The sequence below is a fragment of the Microplitis mediator genome, chromosome 5 (assembly GCF_029852145.1).
Source record: "Microplitis mediator isolate UGA2020A chromosome 5, iyMicMedi2.1, whole genome shotgun sequence".
In the NCBI taxonomy this organism is placed as follows: Eukaryota; Metazoa; Arthropoda; class Insecta; order Hymenoptera; family Braconidae; genus Microplitis; species Microplitis mediator.
This window is the reverse complement of record NC_079973.1, coordinates 3,480,022-3,499,728: the sequence shown is the minus strand read 5'-3', so window position 1 is coordinate 3,499,728 and position 19,707 is coordinate 3,480,022. Positions and strand designations below refer to the sequence as shown.

The window sequence follows — 19,707 nt, the reverse complement described above, 5'->3', positions numbered from 1 at the left end:
TTCATTCTCGAAGCAAGAAAATTTCTGTTTTCAATTCATAATGCAAAAAATTATCTTCGGGCGAGTAAAAAATTCTTGTGCCAAGAAATCCTTTTGTTCTGTGTACATATTTTTTTCACGTTACATTTAACGTAATTTTCATATGAGACCGAAGAAAAAATCGATTTTATTTGGCAGTCTAATGTAAATAAATTAATTATCTGTGAGGTTTATTAATTAAGCAAAGACATTAATAAGTCTTGCAAATACAATGGTGGTTAAAAATTGACTTAAATCTTCTTTCAAAGTACATGGAGTACTAACTCTCTCAGTACATTACTCACCGTCGCACTCAACGATCTCATTCTCACCCTCCATTATTCGTGTCCTTTGTGGCCTGCAGTCAGATTGAATTGTTGCCGGTTCTGAAACCGAGTAGAGATTACTCACTGGTACAGGTGCTGGATTTGTACGTTGTACAACTCTTATTCCCATTCGTATTGCTGAATTACGATGAACTTTTTCATCTGTTCTTTCAGCTATAAAATAAGTTATTTAAAACTTTTATATTAGTGTTGAGTATTTTATAAAATATTTTTATATTTTAGTTTTAAACTTTCCCGCATAATATTTTAACTTTTTCACAAAATAATAAAAAAGTTATTTTAATTACTTGGATTTATATAAATTTCATTTTCAATAAATTCCTATGCTGGAAATTCTTTCAAGTATCCCACGATTTTTAAAATAATATTCTGGTGGACGGGTTTATATATATGTACTCACAGCTACTTTTAAATGGAATCGATTTAAATAATTCTCGCGGCAACAGAAAATATTCAGAAAGACTCAAGTCTTATTGAATTTACAATTCAATCAAACCAATAATTCAAAAATAATTAAATTATAAATATATAATAAAAATATGACTCAGAGTTACCGTTAAATAACAGACTCAATTTTATTTTTTATTAACGATTTTCTAAAATGGATTGAGTTATAATTAATTAATTAATTAAATGTCACGGGTAAAAAATTAAGTTCTTGTCATAGTAATCCACTTTTTAATTAATTTTTTATCTTTAGTTTTTTTTGATGAACAAATTAATAATGTGTCTAATTTTTAATCAATTGATTTTATATTCAGATAATTAGTAATTAATTTAATTCAATTAAAAAAAGTATAAAATCGATTTCTTATAAATTATTAACATCAATTGTCTATATTTAATTAAAATCAATTATCGCAACACTACACAGAAAGAACAAGAATTTTTAGGCGCAAACAAAATTTTTCAGTTTGAAATAAAAAAAAAAATTTCTTAGGACTAGAAAAAATTTCTGAGGTCAAGTAAAAATTTTCTTGGGTCAAGTAAAAATTTTTCGCGCGAAAAAATCCTTTTTTTCTGTGTAATAAAAATTAAACTATCAAAGTTACAACCGATCGCTTTGTAAAAATAAATAAAATAAAATTTTTTATGGGTTGATTTTTAAATAAAAGTTGAATGAAACCTTACCAACATAAACTTTTACATCGTAACAAGTTCCAATTGGTGCTCCATTATACTCTTTAGCGGGTAAAAGATGGACCGAGGGTGGAGCAACTGCTGGAATCTCCATGGAAAATGCATGAGCAGTAGGCCCTAATCTTCTAATTAGAGCTTCCTGGATTACATGACAGAAATAAATAAAATATAGATTAGTTTCAAGTCATAAAGATTAGTTCTTCAAGTTTCCTAGAGCATTAATTATTATCATTATCATTATACTCATATATCCTAGACGTATATTTTTCGCTCCGATATGTTTCAGCAGTAATTTTAGTCGCAATCGATGTTGATGTTTGCTGAGTTATAGATGAGGACAGATAACTTTTATCATGAAAGGTATATCGCAGGGATAAATATTACGAGACATGAGGGCGATGGTTGTCGTGTGGCTGATATAGATTGATTGGCTGTTTGATGATAGTAAGCAGTGAGGAGTTGGACAGTAAAAAATATACGACATTATTTCATATTAATGTTAAAACTTTTTTTCTTGTTATCGAAGTAGTGTTAATTTTTTACGAGCAACTTGAATTAGCGTTTGTAAGGCTTGCGTGTTTAATTTACAAAATGAGTTTGTTGGGTTTGTTAAGTAAAAGCTTTACTTTTTCTCAACATTTTTTTAATTGTTTCAGTTGAACATAAAATATAAAATGTATAGACAGAGCCGGGAGCATTTAAATAATTTTTTTTTATTTTAAACTGTTCATACTTGCGAATAAAATAAAATATTTTTAAAAAGTTTGCCGAGTAAAAACATGTACAAAGAATTCCACTCGATGTACAACTTATACATCCATTATTTTTTTTCTTTTATCAAATTGTTAAGACAGCTGACATTTAAACTTCTCTTTTGAGGTTTATATAAATATTTAATATATTCTAGGAGCTTTGATTTTATATAATAATATTTTATATACACGGAAAAAGAAGTTGCTGCAGTAGGACATGGCCCTGTAGCAGCCACAGAAATAATCCTGTTGCAGTAACACTCATGCTACAGGTCCTATTCCTGTTGAAGCAACATTTTTTTTTTCGTATATACAGAAAAAAAGGATTTTGGCGCGAAAAATTTTTACTCGCTCCAAAAAAATTTCACGTGGCTTAAGAAATTTTTTGCATTGAAATAAAAACAAAAATTGGAGATTTTACGGTTTCCGTGGCGCCGCCAAATGACCGGGAATTTTTGTAGAACTCAACAAAATAAGACTTTTTTAAAAAATTTAAAACTTTAAAGATTTTAAAGAAATTTTAAAGACAAATGTGATTTTAAAAAAAAAGTGCAAAATTTCATAGATTTTAATATTTTCATTTTTTTTTTGTATTTTTTTCCGAAAACTTCATTTAAAGATGAAAATTTTGAAAAAAAAATGTCTGAATTAGTCCATTTTTGAAAAAGTTACAGCTATTTGAAAAAAAGTTATTTTCTCAAGTTCTACAAGAATTCGCGGTCATTTGACGGCGCCACGGAAATCGTAGACTTCCCCAAAAATTTCCTCAGGACTAGAAAATAATTTTTTCTTGGCTCAAGAAAATTTTTCCACCTGAATAAAATTTTCGTTTTCAATTCATAATGAAAAATTTTTTTGGGGCAAGAAATCCTTTTTTTCTGTTACATTTTTTCTCTTTTATGAAATTCATTATTATTATTATTGTTAATATTATTGAAACACTACCATTTTTATATGACACTTTATATTTAAAAATATGGGCTGTTTATTTAATGACGGATGACAACTGACAATGACACACATATTTTTATTTTAACTTCACTGTATATAATAAGAATGTAATCAAGTGTATAACGACTGAATTGAATGATGGAACTTCATTCATGTATATTATAATATATATAACAGTCTACATAAAAAAAAAAAAAGTTTGACAGAAATGGTCGAAAGCACTCTCGTTGACGAAGGTCTCGCCTTGTTCGCGACAGAATTAAAAAAAAACAGCCTCATAAAATAGTCGAGTAATATTAAAATGAAACTCAAAGAATCCATTCGTAAAATTTATCTCGAAAATATGATAATAAACAATCAATGCAGTTATGCAATCGATTTAATATTTTCTATTTCGTCTATTCTCTTTTTCATCCATCAAATTTTATAGCTCCGGTACTTTATCCTTATTATTTTTTAAGTAGCTTATGCAACAAATGGGAAATAGAATGGAAGTACCATAGATAGGAAGAGTTATTTTCTCAAAATATATAAGCTATTTATAATAAAAAGAGCTTGTAGCTTCTATTAACACAGTTCAAAGTTTTAGAGAATATTGTAGTAGTCACCAACCCACGGTGCTAAATGTTGGAGCAGCATATTCTAGTCTATTTGAACAAACCAGCAGTGATGAGTTATATTGGACTTTGGTGCGTTACTCTCTATTCAACCAGAGGTGCATTGTAGTATTTATTTGATACAAGCTTTAGTTCACTAGTCTACATTATATCTAGCTTCCGTTGGTTAGTTTCCAACCGGCTTTCTCCATTTGTGTCCTCATACGCTCATATCGTATCGCGAGTTTTAGGAAATAAAGCTAAAAAGATTTATGTTTACGGCTGAGTTTGTAATACGACGTAAATTTAAGGGCGAACAGATGCCGTGTGTCACGAGATACTAACTTAACTTAAGCTACTTTATCAAGTTATACATATATATGTTAGTTTAAGTATTTCTGATTCATTATACAGCGAGTCGGGAGCTATAGCAGCTAACAGCAAATAATTAAGTAGATGAGATCGAGTAAAGAGCGAATTCTAAACTCCTTCCGCAACATGTCCGAGGACAGTTTTTGAGACAGAAAATTTATTGGTGTCCTTGTTAACCTTGACTCTGTGACCTATCAAAATATATATACTCTTAATCTTGTGTACTTTCAATTTATCGACTAAGTGATGAGCGCCCGAATTGATGGCCTCATCGTACACCTCAAAGCCACGGTCTACAATCTTCTCGTGCATCTATATAGTACATATGTTTATATATTGCCGGTGTACATATATATATATATATGTATATAGTTGTCATAAAATGGTAAACGCGACTAAATTCGCGGCGAGTTTATCGAGTCGAGGCCAAGGTCAGGTCTCAATGCTCTGACGTCAGAGTGTACATCTCTTCTGATGCAGAAAAATAAAAACGTTTTATTATTTCTTCAGGTGAAAAGAGAAATGTTTCAATTTTTATCTACTGATACTGATACTCTGATATCGTATATACTCATATTTATATTCCAAGCTGTACTCCTACGAATTTTATGATCTTATATTGTATATTTATATTTTTATTTTTCCTTTTGTGTTGATGCTGAGTCGAGAGATGTGTCAAGACGAAAGTGATGTTGAATTCGAGTTTGAAATTTAACGTCGACAACACAAAGTCAAGGAGGATTATAACGGTCGGTGAATTTAATATTCCGGATATCGATTGCGGTTATTGATATTACATATATATGTGTATATACATATAAAAGCTAAACTTTTGATATTTAATAACAAATTTAGTTTTGTTGAAACATAATTATAAGCGCGGTAAAGTATTGAAATTTTTTCTCCCGAGTCGAAATATTAGACGTAAATTGGACGTTCTTAACGTTTTAAACGTAAATTGAGCTTTTTCAACGTTTTAAACGTAAATTGAACGTTTTGGACATTAAAAACTCAATTTGACAGCTTTCAACTTATTCAAAACTTAAATTGGAGTATCATAAATCGAAAACGTAATTAAAACCTATTCAGACTTACAATAAGAAAACACAAGCATGCGGAAAAATTTTTTTTATCAATTTTGTACTTCTGGATTATAATCACGTCAATTCCGTAAAATTTTGTCGTCCGCCTTTCTGGCTCTTAAATCAAAAATTCGTAGTTTAAAAAAAAATTTTTTTCACTTTCATACTTCTATCTTCAACACTATATATTTATACCTGTTCATATATTATGATATCAAGGTTATGAAAATTGTGATTACAAATATAGAAATAAATTAATTAATGTTATCATTAAACTAAAATCATAACTCATGAAATTACCAATTTTTTATGAACGAAAATACAAAACAATCGTTCAATATACTTTCAAAACGTTAAAAACGTTCACTTTATGTTTAAAACGTTAAGAACGTTCAATTTACGTTTGAAACGTTAAGAACGCTCAACTTACGTCTAATATTTCGACTCGGGCTTTTACGGGCTTTTAAAAATCAATGAAAAATTTTAATCATAGTTTTTTTTTTTTTACTGTTATTATGCAAAGCAGAATATAAAAAAAATCACCTTGGTTCTAATTATTTAAATTCAAAAGAGAAAAAAAAAGTGTACAATAAAAATGAATTCATGCATGCAATTATTATTCATTTTAAAAACGGGTAATAATGAATAACACAAATATATATATACATAAAAAAAAACAATATTTGCGTTTTGTTCTCGGTTTTTAATTAAATACAAATTGTATTTGATATATAGTTGATAGCAAAACATGAATGCAAAGAATCCAATTTTACTGGGATAACAATTTCACGTATGGAATAATTTTTCGATCTTCATATATATTCGGCAGTATGATTTATATGTTAACAAGAATATTAATAATGAATGCAGTGGGTCATTTTGCTCTGTCAGTTATTCTCATTAAACTGATTAATGAACAGCCCGCGTCGAGTTCAACCTCGGGGGCTGGTGGTTAATCGGAATATGCTGTTATGTTACTGCTGCACTAGTTAGTGACGAGTCGGTCACAGAAAACAATAAACCCTCTGAGCTGTGTAATAACTCCCACTTATCCGATACTCAATAGTTGTCGTCGTAATCGCGTGTTTCTATGCCGGCAACATGTTACGCATGTTTAGATTCTACCGCGGTTACGTATGTGCGAGTATTGCAAATGGGTAAACGTATGAGATGTATGAAATGTATGAAATATATGATATGTAGATGTGCAGATGACAAGCAGAATAATTTATACGAGTGTCGTAGTAGATGTATTTTAGTAACTACCTGTAAAGCTGTCGATGGCTCTTGGTGATCTGAGCCCGGATATGGAGGATACAGTTGGGCGAAGCAGACTATTGCCTCGGTGCAAAATTTTAGTCCCATTACCTCTTCATCCTCTCGTCCATATCGGAAGGTCAAAGTGACTTGTCCGTACACCTACTCATACCAACCAATTCAATCATCCATGAAATACCAGTCTACTGGGTACTTCATCTAGTTGATTCAATACTCAATATATATGTGTGCATATATATAGAGAGAGTATATATTATAGTTCTATATCTATATCTATCTATACAAAAGCTACTTACCCGTTTGTTTTCAACGTATTCTGGATCTACCATTATTACGCCCAAGAGCTTATCTATTTTCCCATTGTAGACTATGAGATCGCGATTAATTAAGTAAAGGATCAATTTATTGTTGGGTAGAGATTTTTTGAATACCCTGAAATGAAAACTAATTTGAAGTAATTAATTAATTTAAAATAAAATGAATATTTATAGAAAGAATATTATTAGTAATTAAATGAAAAATTTAATTGATGTGTAATGCAATTATTTTTCATTGAAAAAGTGAGAAGATAAATGATAGACTGAGATGATAAAAATAACGAGGTTCAATGAAAGTATTTATTGTGACGAAAAAAAATAACAATAATTGTTTGTAAATACCTTTGGTTGTTGAATATCGAATCAATGGCAGGTGAGGGGATAGGATCGATTTTTCTGTAAATAACAAGAGATGAAATATTATTTCAGAGGACGTAAATATTTCGAATTGATTTCGTAGTTGTAATATTTTTCAGCAATTGTTGGGTATTGTAGATGATAATTTAATTGGAGCTTGTATTTCCGCATGAACGGAATTTTGTTGACAATGGAAAATTTGTGATGCTTTAATATGCTTTGCATGAAGTATTCAATTTTCTAGATGCTGCGCGAAAGAGGAAATAACGTAAAAATTTTATATTGAGCTATAGCGTTTAATTTTGCCCTCGGATAATTATATTTGCACGGTGTGTTTGGTAGAAAAGCACTTTCATATAACAAGATACCTTCTTATATATATATATATATATATATATTAGGGTGTTTTTTTTCGAACATTTTTTTTTTCTTAGCCTGTATGAAAATTTTATTGTACTTTCTAAACATGAATTAGTGAAAATAGGTGAATATTCACTACACGGAAAGAATAAACTTTAAAAATTAGTGTTTGAAATTATAACCCGAAACCCGGGTGTCAATATGGGAAATTTTAAAATTCCGAATAATAAATTTTATAATACGTGTCGTCAATTTTCTAAGTATCAGTTACGATTTTTAAAGTTCAAATAGTAATTTTTCTTGTATAGACAATAAATTTTCATACTTATCCTGTAATTATTCACGTTTTAATCATAAACGAAAAAATTACTATTTATAAATAGAATGATCATTTTTACTGATCACTAGGGACAAGATTTTAGCCTTATTTTTGAAATGAATAGTTCAAATTTTTGATATTACGAGGAAAATATCGGTCTTAGTAAAAAAGTTTTGAAACAAAAGTTGTAGGAAATTTAATTTTATCAAAAAAATATCTCTTATGATTTTCTTATACGATCAAGATTTTTACCGTAATTCAAAAATTAAGATTCATAATGAATGATTCAAAATTTTTTAATTATAAAAATCTTAATTTTGAAATTACGGCTTTTTTATTAGTCCTACGAAAAAATTATAAGAGACATTTTTTTTAGAAAATTAAATTTTCTACAACTTTTGTTTGAAAACTTTTTTCAGAAGACCAATATTTTCCCCGTAATATAAAAAATTTCACACCACTCTTTATTAATTATTTTTAAATTAACGCAAAAATCCTGGCCCTACTGATCACTTTATCATTATATTACTTGTCATTCTCAATTTATATAGTTCATTTTTTTCCGTGTAATTCAAAGTGCAAATCGAACCACTAATTCCAAAAAGTGGTTCGATTGGCACTCAGAATTAGTGAATATTTACTTATTTCACTTATTTATGTTTAGAGAGTAGGTGACGAAAAAAAAAACAAATTTTCTGAAAATTTGAGCGCTTAATTTAAATTTTAAAAATTCGCGATCAATTTTTGAAGTTTTCCCATTTAAAAATCACAAGAACGATATCACATTTTTTTTTTAAATTTCTACTCAGGCAGTTTTTGAGTAATCGTAGGGCTTAAAGTCCTCTTCAAAATTTATCTGAGTAACATATATAGATCCATTTTCAACAATTCCAAAGTTATGAGACCTCAAGCCCAACAAAACGAGTCGATTGCTCAAAAACTGTCTGAATAGAAATGCGATATGAAGGGACTAAGTATATACTTTTCAAGATGAAATTTCTTAATGGAATTTAAATTTTCTCTATTTTTTTTTTTACTTTTAACAAATTACTTAACAAAATGATGTTTATTCATTCAGTTAATCACTCTAGCTATTACGGAAGAGTAATTTGATATTTATAATTCACGGGTGCAAGGAATTTGAATCATCTCATTTGACAAGATGTAACGAGTCTAACTTGTAGATTTAGTGGTTATTGAAATCGATTTTCTCTCATCTTGTAGAGTTTCTTCTTTTCCTTGCCCTTATTTTTTTATTATTCTTTTTCCACGATAATAAACTAACCATAAAGAAAATCGACCGCGTAATATAAGTAGCAGATATATAAATATATCAGTGAAAAATTTAATGAGAAAACGGATGACGCAGCTTCAGGTATTAGCTATTGTTGTCGGAAAAAGTACAAAATATATGAAAAAGTATAAAAATAAAAGATAAGTAGAAGAAAAATTTTCCGATTGACTGGCACATTTTCATTAGTCTAATCGTCTCTGCTATGACGCCGTAAAAATAAACTCTTTTTAAATTAAATGTTAGAGTTAACATTAAAAGTAACTTGAAAATAAATTAATCTATAAATTTACGAATTAAGCCAGACAGTTTTGTAATAAAATCTTTGGGCTGCTATGAGATTTATTCAAATTAGTTCACTTGTTTCAGAGATTTCAGCGAAAAAAAATATCTATAAAACTTTTATCGGTATATTTAACAAACGGCTCAAATAATTTACATTTGACTTGAGGCAATGAGGAGTTACTATCTTACACCAGGTGTGATTTAATTTGAGATCACTAACTTTTAAAGTTTTAAATTGTTAATCAAAAAGTGAAAGTTTATTTCTTTAAACTTTATTTTTCAAATAACTCAGAAGTTAAGTAAGTGATCGATTCCTTTCAGAATTAAATTAGCGGGAACTTTGAATTATTTTTTTTTACCGCAGTATTGAAAGAACATTATGTTGATTAATCTGTTTGAATACTTAATTTATTTATATCAAGTAAAGTTTGTTTAATTTTATTGAAATTTGATCGCCTCAAATTTAATCCGGCCGAGTTAAGTGTAACCTTAATTTACTTTAATGAGATTTCTTTATAAGTTAAATTTAACTTCGATATACAAACAAATATTTATTTTGAAAAAGTCAATTATTCGATGAACATTGAGGAAAAACTGAACTTTTAATGGGAAAATACTTTTTGATTGAAAAATTTTTAATGGAATAGATCAGAAATTTTTCAGTTTAAAATTTTTAAATTTGAATTTCAAATTTCGCGCCTTTATTTATTCAAATTTTTAAATTAACGGCAGGGGAGTAAAATGGGCCTCCAAAATTTTTAACATGAAGTTTGGGGGGGGGGGGGGGGTAAATGGGCTGCCTAGACTTTGAAAACCTACGAATATTTTTTAGCCAAACGGGTTCCTAAAATTTTTTTAACAGAAATGATTAAAGAATTATGATAAGGGGCAAAGTAGGTCACGAGTTCAACAGCATTGCAAACTAAAATTCAATTTTTTCGAATTAATCGAATAGTAATTCAACAGAAAACTTTGAATTAAGTTATTTTAAGGTCCAAATTTTCACTATCAACTCTTTTTTATACTAAATACATAGAAAAAAGTATCGAAACATAAGACAAGCGAGAAACATACATTGAGTTTTGTTGGGGGCCCGTTTTATCCAATTTTTTAGGATTTTTTAGTTTTGATAGACAGCAAATTAACACCAAAAACTTAGCAGAAGGAAAAAAAGTGAAACAAGCTGAAAAACTCACATTATAAAAATTTTTTGAGGGGGCCCATTTTGCCCCCCCCCCCCTTCCCCTATATTTTTTGAATTAAAAAAATTATTAAAAATGATCTGAATGAAAAGTTTAGAAAATAAATTTTTTTATCAATAAAATAAAAAATTTATTGAATGTCAGGTTTCATCAGCCCACCTTAAATGTTATGAGACCGTAGAAATTAGCTATTGTTACTATCAGGATAAAAATGAAATATACAAGTAATAAAATAAAGAACAATAATAAAAAATAAATAAATAGATTGAATGTTTCGCTTTTATCAGTTCAAGTCTTTACTGTTCAGTGAGAAGAAAAAGGAGTCCAGATGTGTTCGGTCTGCTCGGGGAATAGGAAACAAGCTAGCACTCGGGAATAACAACTAAAATAAAAATAAAAACAGGAAACTTTGTATTTATATGTATCAAGAAAAAGAATCTACTCGATTGAAATTTCTATCTTACAATACACAGTGCAATATAGTTATTTCCGACACTCTATTCAAAACAATAACCATATCTCGGTAAAAATGTGAAATTGTCCTTGCGTATATATTGTCAGGCTGCTCTCAATATATACATAAATATATTTATATTAATAACGTCTTTTATCTTAAATGCATCTGTTCTTTATATTCCAAGGCTGGCCTAGTTTTTGCAAACTCGCGTAAATAACCGTTTTTAGGTGTTGGCACTTAGTCTAATAGAACACACGCACACAGTATTGATTATTGACCTATCGATTAATTATAGTGACAAGGGTGTTTTAGAATAAAAAATATTAATTTCATAAATAATTTTAATCTTATATATTTTCCATCAACCGCTCCCTTGAAAAAGGTTTTTTTTTCATGCTACCGAGTAATAAAGTGACCCCAACTATCAAAAAAACGATAAAATAAACCTTACGTCCAGTACTTCTTTTTTTTGACCATTAAGTTGCCAGAAGAATCACACAATTTGTGGGTTAATCCCTTGTATGTAGACAAACTTGCATTGAATCATTGTCTTAATCCAATTAGAACAGACGGACAGGGATTTGATAGCTAAGGTTATATTTAATGAGATTAAGTAACATGACTACACTCTAGGCTGGTTATCACATTGCATGTTTTATTTATGGGCTGTACCACGTATGTAGTTATAATATCCTTGACGAATATTCTATCAGAAATGTTATGTTCCATGGCGCTGTTCTTATTACATTATAAATTATAACATCATCACTAATATATATAACGGTATCGCAATTATGGTTAGCAGCCACTCGGAAAATAACAAAATCTCGTCGCGAAAACTCTACAGGTTGGAGTTTTTGTTGCACACAAAGAACAAGTGGAAAGAAAAATCTATTGTGAACTGAGACAGATATCGCTGGCGCTGGACTGAGAAAAGAATGAGAAAATGTATGAAAAAAAATATATGATATAAAAATAAAGGAGTGATAGTGAAAATGAAATTCCCCCTATACAATTTGATGATAGTACCAACGGTAAAGTGTCTCAGGCTTAGACCCACTTGTCACGCTCATCATTTTATCTTACCCCTCATACAATATATACGTGTCTTTTGTTTCCCTTCATATCTTATCATTTATTCTGACAGTAGTTTCCTCTGAAACCCGGAATAAAAATAATAAAGACTTATTACTGGGTTTAAATATTAAACCTTCAGTGTAAACTTTTAACAAACTTTGAATTTTTTAAATAAATAAATTCACGGAAAAGTTTATTTCAAGTTTTCCCATTCAAAGTTTATTAATTATATTTGTCGTGTAAAAATAGGTGAGACTTAATTTAATAAAAAGGGGTTGGTTTAATTCCCCTGTGTAATCTGGAGACTACTCTGTACCAGTTGTGTTGTTAATTCTGCTGGGAAATACCATTGATTATTCTTTTCACGTTTTTAATGTGCGTACACCTCAATATCAACTAAAGTCTGGCAAAAGCTTGTCTAAGATGCTACGTGCCGAAAAAAATGAGTGACTTAAAAGTATTTAATTATTTTGGAATAGTTTATCGATACTCTAAGAAGCTTTGACAGTAACTTTAGTCTTTAGTTTGAGAAAATTAAGTCCTAAGTTTGTGTTCTGCATACTGAGTATGGCTTTTACTTGTTAGATACTTTTAAATTGGCCAAAGTGCTTTCATAGTATCAGGGTATTTTGTATAATAATATATAATATATATATAGTAATAATAATAATAATAACAATGCAAAAGGGTTTTACGTATAGTAGTTACCTATCAGATCGCGTGTCTGTCTGTTGCTGCAATCCACTTGATGTTTCTTCCTGACGACCCACATTTCTGGAAGCATCCTCGTATGTCTTTTTCTCATCGCCGTTAGCATTTTCTATGGCATCCAAACTATCCTCCATCCTGTCAATCGTTTATTTAATACCTTAAAAGCAACCTGTAATTTCATTTATCACTTATTATCACAATATAAATTTATACTGCCACTCTGTATATTGATAAAAGGCAGAGCGTCGATAAAAAAATTATGCAGCAATAATTTTTTATCATGCGTCAATGTCGGGATCAATCATTTGTCATATTGGTTAGATTTTTATCTCATGATTTACTATTTGAATTTTTTTATATTGTAGAGGCTTAACTTAACGCTCCGGCTCTGAAGGCTCCGCAGTTTATATAAAATCCCTGATTGATTTTCTGGGGGTTGAAATGTATATGCGGTGGAAAAAAAGATGAGATAAATTGAGGAAACGAAAGGTACAAAATGGGTGAAAAAATTCCGTAGCTTCTGGGATTGATTCTTTGGAATCTCTTCGAATTTATGAGTTTTTGGGTTTTTTTGGTCGATGTTAATTTTCAGTCGCGTTTCAAAAAATTACGATACCCGTATGAAAGTACCATATATGATAAATATATATGGAAAAATATATAATCAATATGGGGCCATATAAGTGGCCAAAAACGATATATTTCTTATATGTAATATAGTAAGTTTTAATATAATTAATTATATACGTAAGTTTATAAGCTAATACATGTATTATATATATTTATAATCATATATGTAAACTTATGAGTTAGCACATATATGTATTATATGTATTGATAATTATATATGTAAATTTGTAAGCTAGCACACACATATATATATATATATATATATATATATATATATATATATATATATATATATATATATATATATATATATATATATTTTGAACACAATGTTTGAATCTTAAAACAGAGAGAGGAAGACAGAAAAGAATAGGTTTTATTTATTCTTAGATATATGGGGAGACTTATATGGTTCGATATATCGAAAAATATACAAAAATTTATAAAGTTAAATACATGGTACATATATCGTGCCATATAATGATGAATTATATATGTATTCTATCTTGTTTTCATATATAAATAATATTTTGAAGTCATACGAAAATATATGATATCATATAAGAGAAAACATATATAGAAATATAATAAAATCGGCCAAAATCTATATATAGTTCTATATAAGATTTCATGTATTGTCACATATATATTTATATCTGTAACATATATTTTTTAATATATGTTTACCATATATGATATTTTTCCGTATGAAAAAACAATATATGGTTAAAATATATAAAATCATATATGTTTGCAACAAAAAAATATATGATATATTATATTGTATATTATAAAAAATCATACAGAGATTTTCGCTGATTTAATATAAAATTATATACAGTAGTAAATATATGTATTCCATATATGTAGCATATGTTTTTTATATTAAGCTACATATACATTTAGATCTCACTTATAATATATTGTATTGATATATTTCCTTCTATGTTCAAATAATATAAAATTTTTATATGAAATGAAGTATATGGTAGCATATAATTTATATTATATATGGCACCATATATTTTTTTTGTTATATTCAAGCATATATTTTATTCGGTGTATGTATATGTATATGGGTATATATTTTTCGTATATGATAAAAATACATATTTTTATGTATGATAAAAATATATTTTTTGTATATGACTAACATATATAGATTATATATGCTAAATATATACGGACTCGTATATGATGAGTATTATATTTTTTAATATAAAAAAAAATACATAAGAAAATATAGTTAAATTCGCCACATATATTTTCTGATATTTATCATATATTTTTACATATATGTTATTTTCATACGGGTACGAATATAAGTGAAAAATTTTTGAAATTGAGGGATAGTTTTAAAAAATATTGAATGTGACAAGTGCTTAATTATTAAAAGATAAAGCTTACGTGATCGATCATGAATAATAGAGTTGGTAATCGCTTGCTAATAAAAGCACCGCGATAAACCGCGGGAGAATATAATTTGGGTACATTGACGTTAGTACTTCGGGGATCTGAATATAAACAGATTATTTTGTTATAATTGAGTTTTATCTTTACATGAATATATCTAAATATATTTTCATATTAAAAACATATTTTTCATTTATTGCACGAAAATAATTATAATTTTTTATTATTAATCCAAATAATCCAATTTGTAGTCGAGTCATGAAAAAAACTTTTATAATTTAAAATGCGGATAAAATTTTTGTCAACTTTTAATGAATTTTTTTTATTTTTTATCTGAGGGTTAAAAACTTTTAAGTGTTTAATTGTCATGAATTTCCGAGCTGAATAAATATTTTCCGAGTGTAATTATGTTTTAAATTTCACGTAAAAAAAAAAATGTACACGAAAAACAGTTTGCTGACAGACAATTTATGAATATTTAGTTTAACTAACGCCTATTTTGCATACACGGTACAAAAACTATAATCCAGGCTTTTTAATTAATCTTTAGACCTATAGTTATATGCAAATATATATAATAGAATAAATCCGTAGCAGCAAAACAAAAGCTTGCTCGCATGTATCTCTGATTCGTGCTTTGTCTCATACGAACCGTATTCGAGATAAAATGCTAATTCACGGAGACAATAAAAAACTAGATGTCGGACACACTCTAAACATAACGCCTGCGATCCCTATAATCCCGTGGGCAAAAAGTGAAAACAATAGACACCCGATAAAAAGTGTTTTGTATAAAAAAGAAAAAAGTAATCAAAGTGACAGCGTCAAATGTTTGTTTGATTGTGCGCATAATAACAGGATGTTCAGGATTATATTCGAGTTTGTTGACGAACAGATCTCGTGTCATGTCAAAGCAGCCGTGTAATTTTTTCAAGCTGTCAAAGACAAAGGGCATAAAGTACACGAAGTAAAAACGGTAGAATTTTAGCAAAAAATAGAGGAACTTATAAGACATTAAGGGCAATCTTTGATATTAAGTTACACGGGTCAATCGAGTAATGTTACTATTGTGTACCCTCACGAAAAACATATGACTATTATTTTAAACCTCTGTATATTTTTGAAAAAGTGGATTTACGTCATTGTAGGCAAGATAACTTTTGACGACCTCGAAATATAATACATACTCAAAAAGTACTTTTGAAGTCTAAGTATTTTGTGTACCGCGTACCTGTAAAAGTCTCTCTTTATATATATGTATATATATGATACTTGGGACAAGTAGTAAATTTAAAAACTTTATTCATTTTTCATTGCTTGTCCTTGGTTTAACGACGGCTATCCTCAAGATACTTTAGACTATTAAATTAACTTTTATTTTCACTCACCACCTGTGCTTCCATTCTTATTTATTAAATTTTCATTATATACTTTTTTTATAATTATTTGTTTATTTTTTTTATTGACAGCAAAATCATTTTAATATTTAGTCTATTATAATTTACACTGTAAAAAATTTATGATATTGAAATTAGCCGTCTAATAATTTTTGGATTTCTTAAAAAACGATAAATTATGAAAAAAAAATATTTAAAATAATTGCACTTGTAGTCTTTAAAATTTTCTACATGTGCATATTTTTAGTTTTTTTTTTATTCAAATTTAATTGTTCAAGAAAAAATCCGAAAATTTTTAATTGTCTGCTAAAATTTGCGGAGTAAACATGAACTGAAGTCAGCCGATGTTTAATTTTTGGATTTTTTTCAAAACGATAGATTATAAAAAAAAAAAATATTTGAAAAAATTGCACCTGTAGTTTTTTTATTTTTCTACATATGCAATTTTTTAGTTTCATTTTTTTTTTTTTGGATCGAATTGTTTAAAAAAAAATCCGAAAATTGTTAATTGCCTGTTAATTAAAACTGCGAATCAGAGTGAATGCGGATTGAAATAAAATTCAGACCTTCCGAAATTACTCATTTGGAAAAAAATTCCCTATTTACTCCGCATGCGAATTGATTTTTTCTAAACCGTAACTCCAATTTTCGGAGTGACTTCAAATTTAAGTAAAATTCAAATTCACTCCCGAGTTTTTACAGTATATATTTTACAATGAATTAAATATTAAAATATGTATTTATGAATAATTTACCTTTAAAAGATTTAATCTCGTTATCTACTTGCAAGTGATATATTTTTATGTGCACACTGAACTATATACTAATGTATAACTATAAAGTCCGCTTGTTGCTCACAACGCAAAAGTTTTCTCGGTTTTTTTTTTATTTTTATTTTACAATTCCACTCCACGGTCGATCGAATGATATAACGATGTGCACAGCAATCAACCAAACATCTTTACAAATCATTAATAAATATATAATTGTTTCAGTTAAATTTATTTTTAATGATACGTATAAATTTAACCGACTGATAACATTTTTTTATTTTTAATAAAACAAACTTTCCCTTACTCATTTATTTTAGTCACGCACACATATATTTTTTTCCATGATTCATGTCTAAATAATATATATGTATATATATATATATTTTTTTTTTATTTAAATAATTTACATTATTGATAAAAGTAAATTGAATTTCGTGGCGCAATAAATTACAAGTTAATCGCGGATTCAGTGGGATTGTAAATAATTAAGTTAAATTAGTTTAATTACGATGTCAAGTGAAACTAGTCGGTGTAACATCAGACCGATCCGACATCTGAAGCGGCTCGTCGAGCACTGAAGGCAACCAAAGGAAAGCTCACGCAGGCGTTTCGGTGGACATCACGTTATACTCTCTCGACAAACTTTTTCACTAATATATACTGTTATAATTTTTTCCTCGTTTACTTACACGTGGAAAAAATGGGGCTTAAGGTTAATAATAATCACAGTAGGTAGTAAAAAAAAACAAAAAGAACAACACTTCTAATGATTAATTACTGTCTTCAGTAAAAAATTACTGACTGTAATGAATAATCACACGCAGAGAAAAATATTGTAGTTTCTACTATGGCCGAATCGTAATTATTACAATCCCAAAATTTTTAACTATACGCTAAAAAAAATGGTAACCATTACTACACGCTGAAAAAAAATGCTAACTATCACCATCTTGTAATAGGGAATGATTACCATCTGTATGTGATAATCATTATCATGTTTTTATGTTAACTATTACTATCGAAGACGGTAAAAATTCTTATTCGTGATGATAATCATTACTATCTTAGAAGACAAAATTAAAAAATTTTTCAGACATAAGAAATATTACTATCGAGATGGTAACTATTACTATCGGCATTAGTAATTATTACTATATGAAAAACAAATAGTTGATATAAAAGCATAATAATGATTATCACATACAGATGGTAATCATTCCCCATTACAAGATAGTGATAGTTAACATTTTTTTTTCAGCGTGTACGGCTGCCTAATTTCAAAATACAGTAAGAGAAAAATTTTTGAAAATCAATTTTTTAGTATTTTTAGTTCCTGTGGAGTCTTGTGAATTTGATTCAATATTTCAAAAATTTTATTTGTGTCAGTTACTGTGTTTTGAAACTGGGCAGCCGACCATCTTGATAGAGAGAATGATTACACGGAGAGAAATGTCAAGTAAATTTGCCTTTGCAGCATAGTAAAGGTTACATTACTCTATAGTTTGTGTCACGCCGTTTTTGTGTGACTGCTTATACAAACTATAGAGTAATGTAACCATTACTATGCTGCAAATGCATATTTACCTCCGTGACATTTCTCTCTGTGACTATAGTGTATGTGATATTTAATATCATGATTTTATATTGACCATTATTTTCTCGTACAGTAATTATTATTGCCGATAGTAATAGTTACCGTCTAGTAATATTTCTTATATCTGAAAATTTTTTAATTTTGGTCTCTGAGATGGTAATGATTACCATCTCAGATAAGAATAGTTACCATTTTCGATGGGAAAAAATCATAAAAGAATGAAAATCTTTCAAATGTAAATTTTCTTCTTTGAGACAGGAGGTATTACCACTTTTTTCAGCGTGTAACTGTCTTATATATTAACAATTACAATACGTATCGTTATTCCTATCATGTGTGATGTACACTGAGAGAACAATTTATTTGAGCCAAATAAGATTTTTTTCAGGCAAATAAATCCCAGCATATTTGAATGGACCCAATCAATAATTATTTGAGACAAAGATATGGTTCATTTGAATGCAATAGTGATTTGTTTATAGTTAACAAACCTGTATTTGAATGGTGGCACTGTAGCGCCATTTGTTAGCTACAAACAAATATATATTTGAATGAAATAAATAATTTTGTTTAGTCAAATAAATCTATTTATTTGGTTCAAATAAATTGTTTTCCAGTGTAATCGTTACTATCTCGCGTTAGCAACATTAGCAATCTGACGCTGCGACTAGTTGTTTTTAACACCAACTAAGATGGTAGAGGATACTATCCCAATAGTAAAAATTACTATATAGTATAGGAGGGTTTGTTACAAAATTTTCTTTTACTAGATTTATAATAAATTAAAAAATAATAAAATGAAAATTTTTTTAACAGATAAATAATGAAAAAAAAATATTTCTAAAAAAATGCAGATGTCGGAAATTTCATAAACTATACGTGCAATTTTTCAAAATATTTTTTTTAATATTTATTTTTTTGTTAAAAAAAATCCAAAAATTTTAAAATGTCTGCTAACTTTATTGTCATAAATAATTACCCATTAAAA

The 19,707-nt window shown here is 28.3% G+C and overlaps 2 protein-coding genes across 7 annotated transcripts in view; one reads left to right on the top strand and one right to left on the bottom strand.

Annotated features, from left to right (window-relative positions):
- Positions 1-19,707, top strand: part of LOC130667999 (14 kDa phosphohistidine phosphatase-like) — a 37,582-nt gene that overhangs the window by 4,661 nt on the left and 13,214 nt on the right. The window lies entirely within an intron of this gene.
- Positions 1-19,707, bottom strand: part of LOC130667994 (arrestin homolog) — a 29,492-nt gene that overhangs the window by 2,936 nt on the left and 6,849 nt on the right. For 3 of the 6 annotated variants that reach the window (XM_057469965.1, XM_057469966.1, XM_057469967.1), the window contains exons 2-7: positions 12,910-13,081; positions 7,196-7,249; positions 6,833-6,980; positions 6,525-6,677; positions 1,497-1,644; positions 324-518 (exon numbers count right to left, since the gene is read on the bottom strand). In XM_057469965.1, the coding sequence (XP_057325948.1) occupies positions 324-518; positions 1,497-1,644; positions 6,525-6,677; positions 6,833-6,980; positions 7,196-7,249; positions 12,910-13,046 (835 nt within the window). In that variant the 5' untranslated portion in view covers positions 13,047-13,081. Of the gene's footprint in view, positions 1-323; positions 519-1,496; positions 1,645-6,524; positions 6,678-6,832; positions 6,981-7,195; positions 7,250-12,909; positions 13,082-17,107; positions 17,714-19,707 lie in introns of those variants that run through there. The other 3 variants (XM_057469964.1, XM_057469969.1, XM_057469968.1) reach the window with 3 other exon arrangements.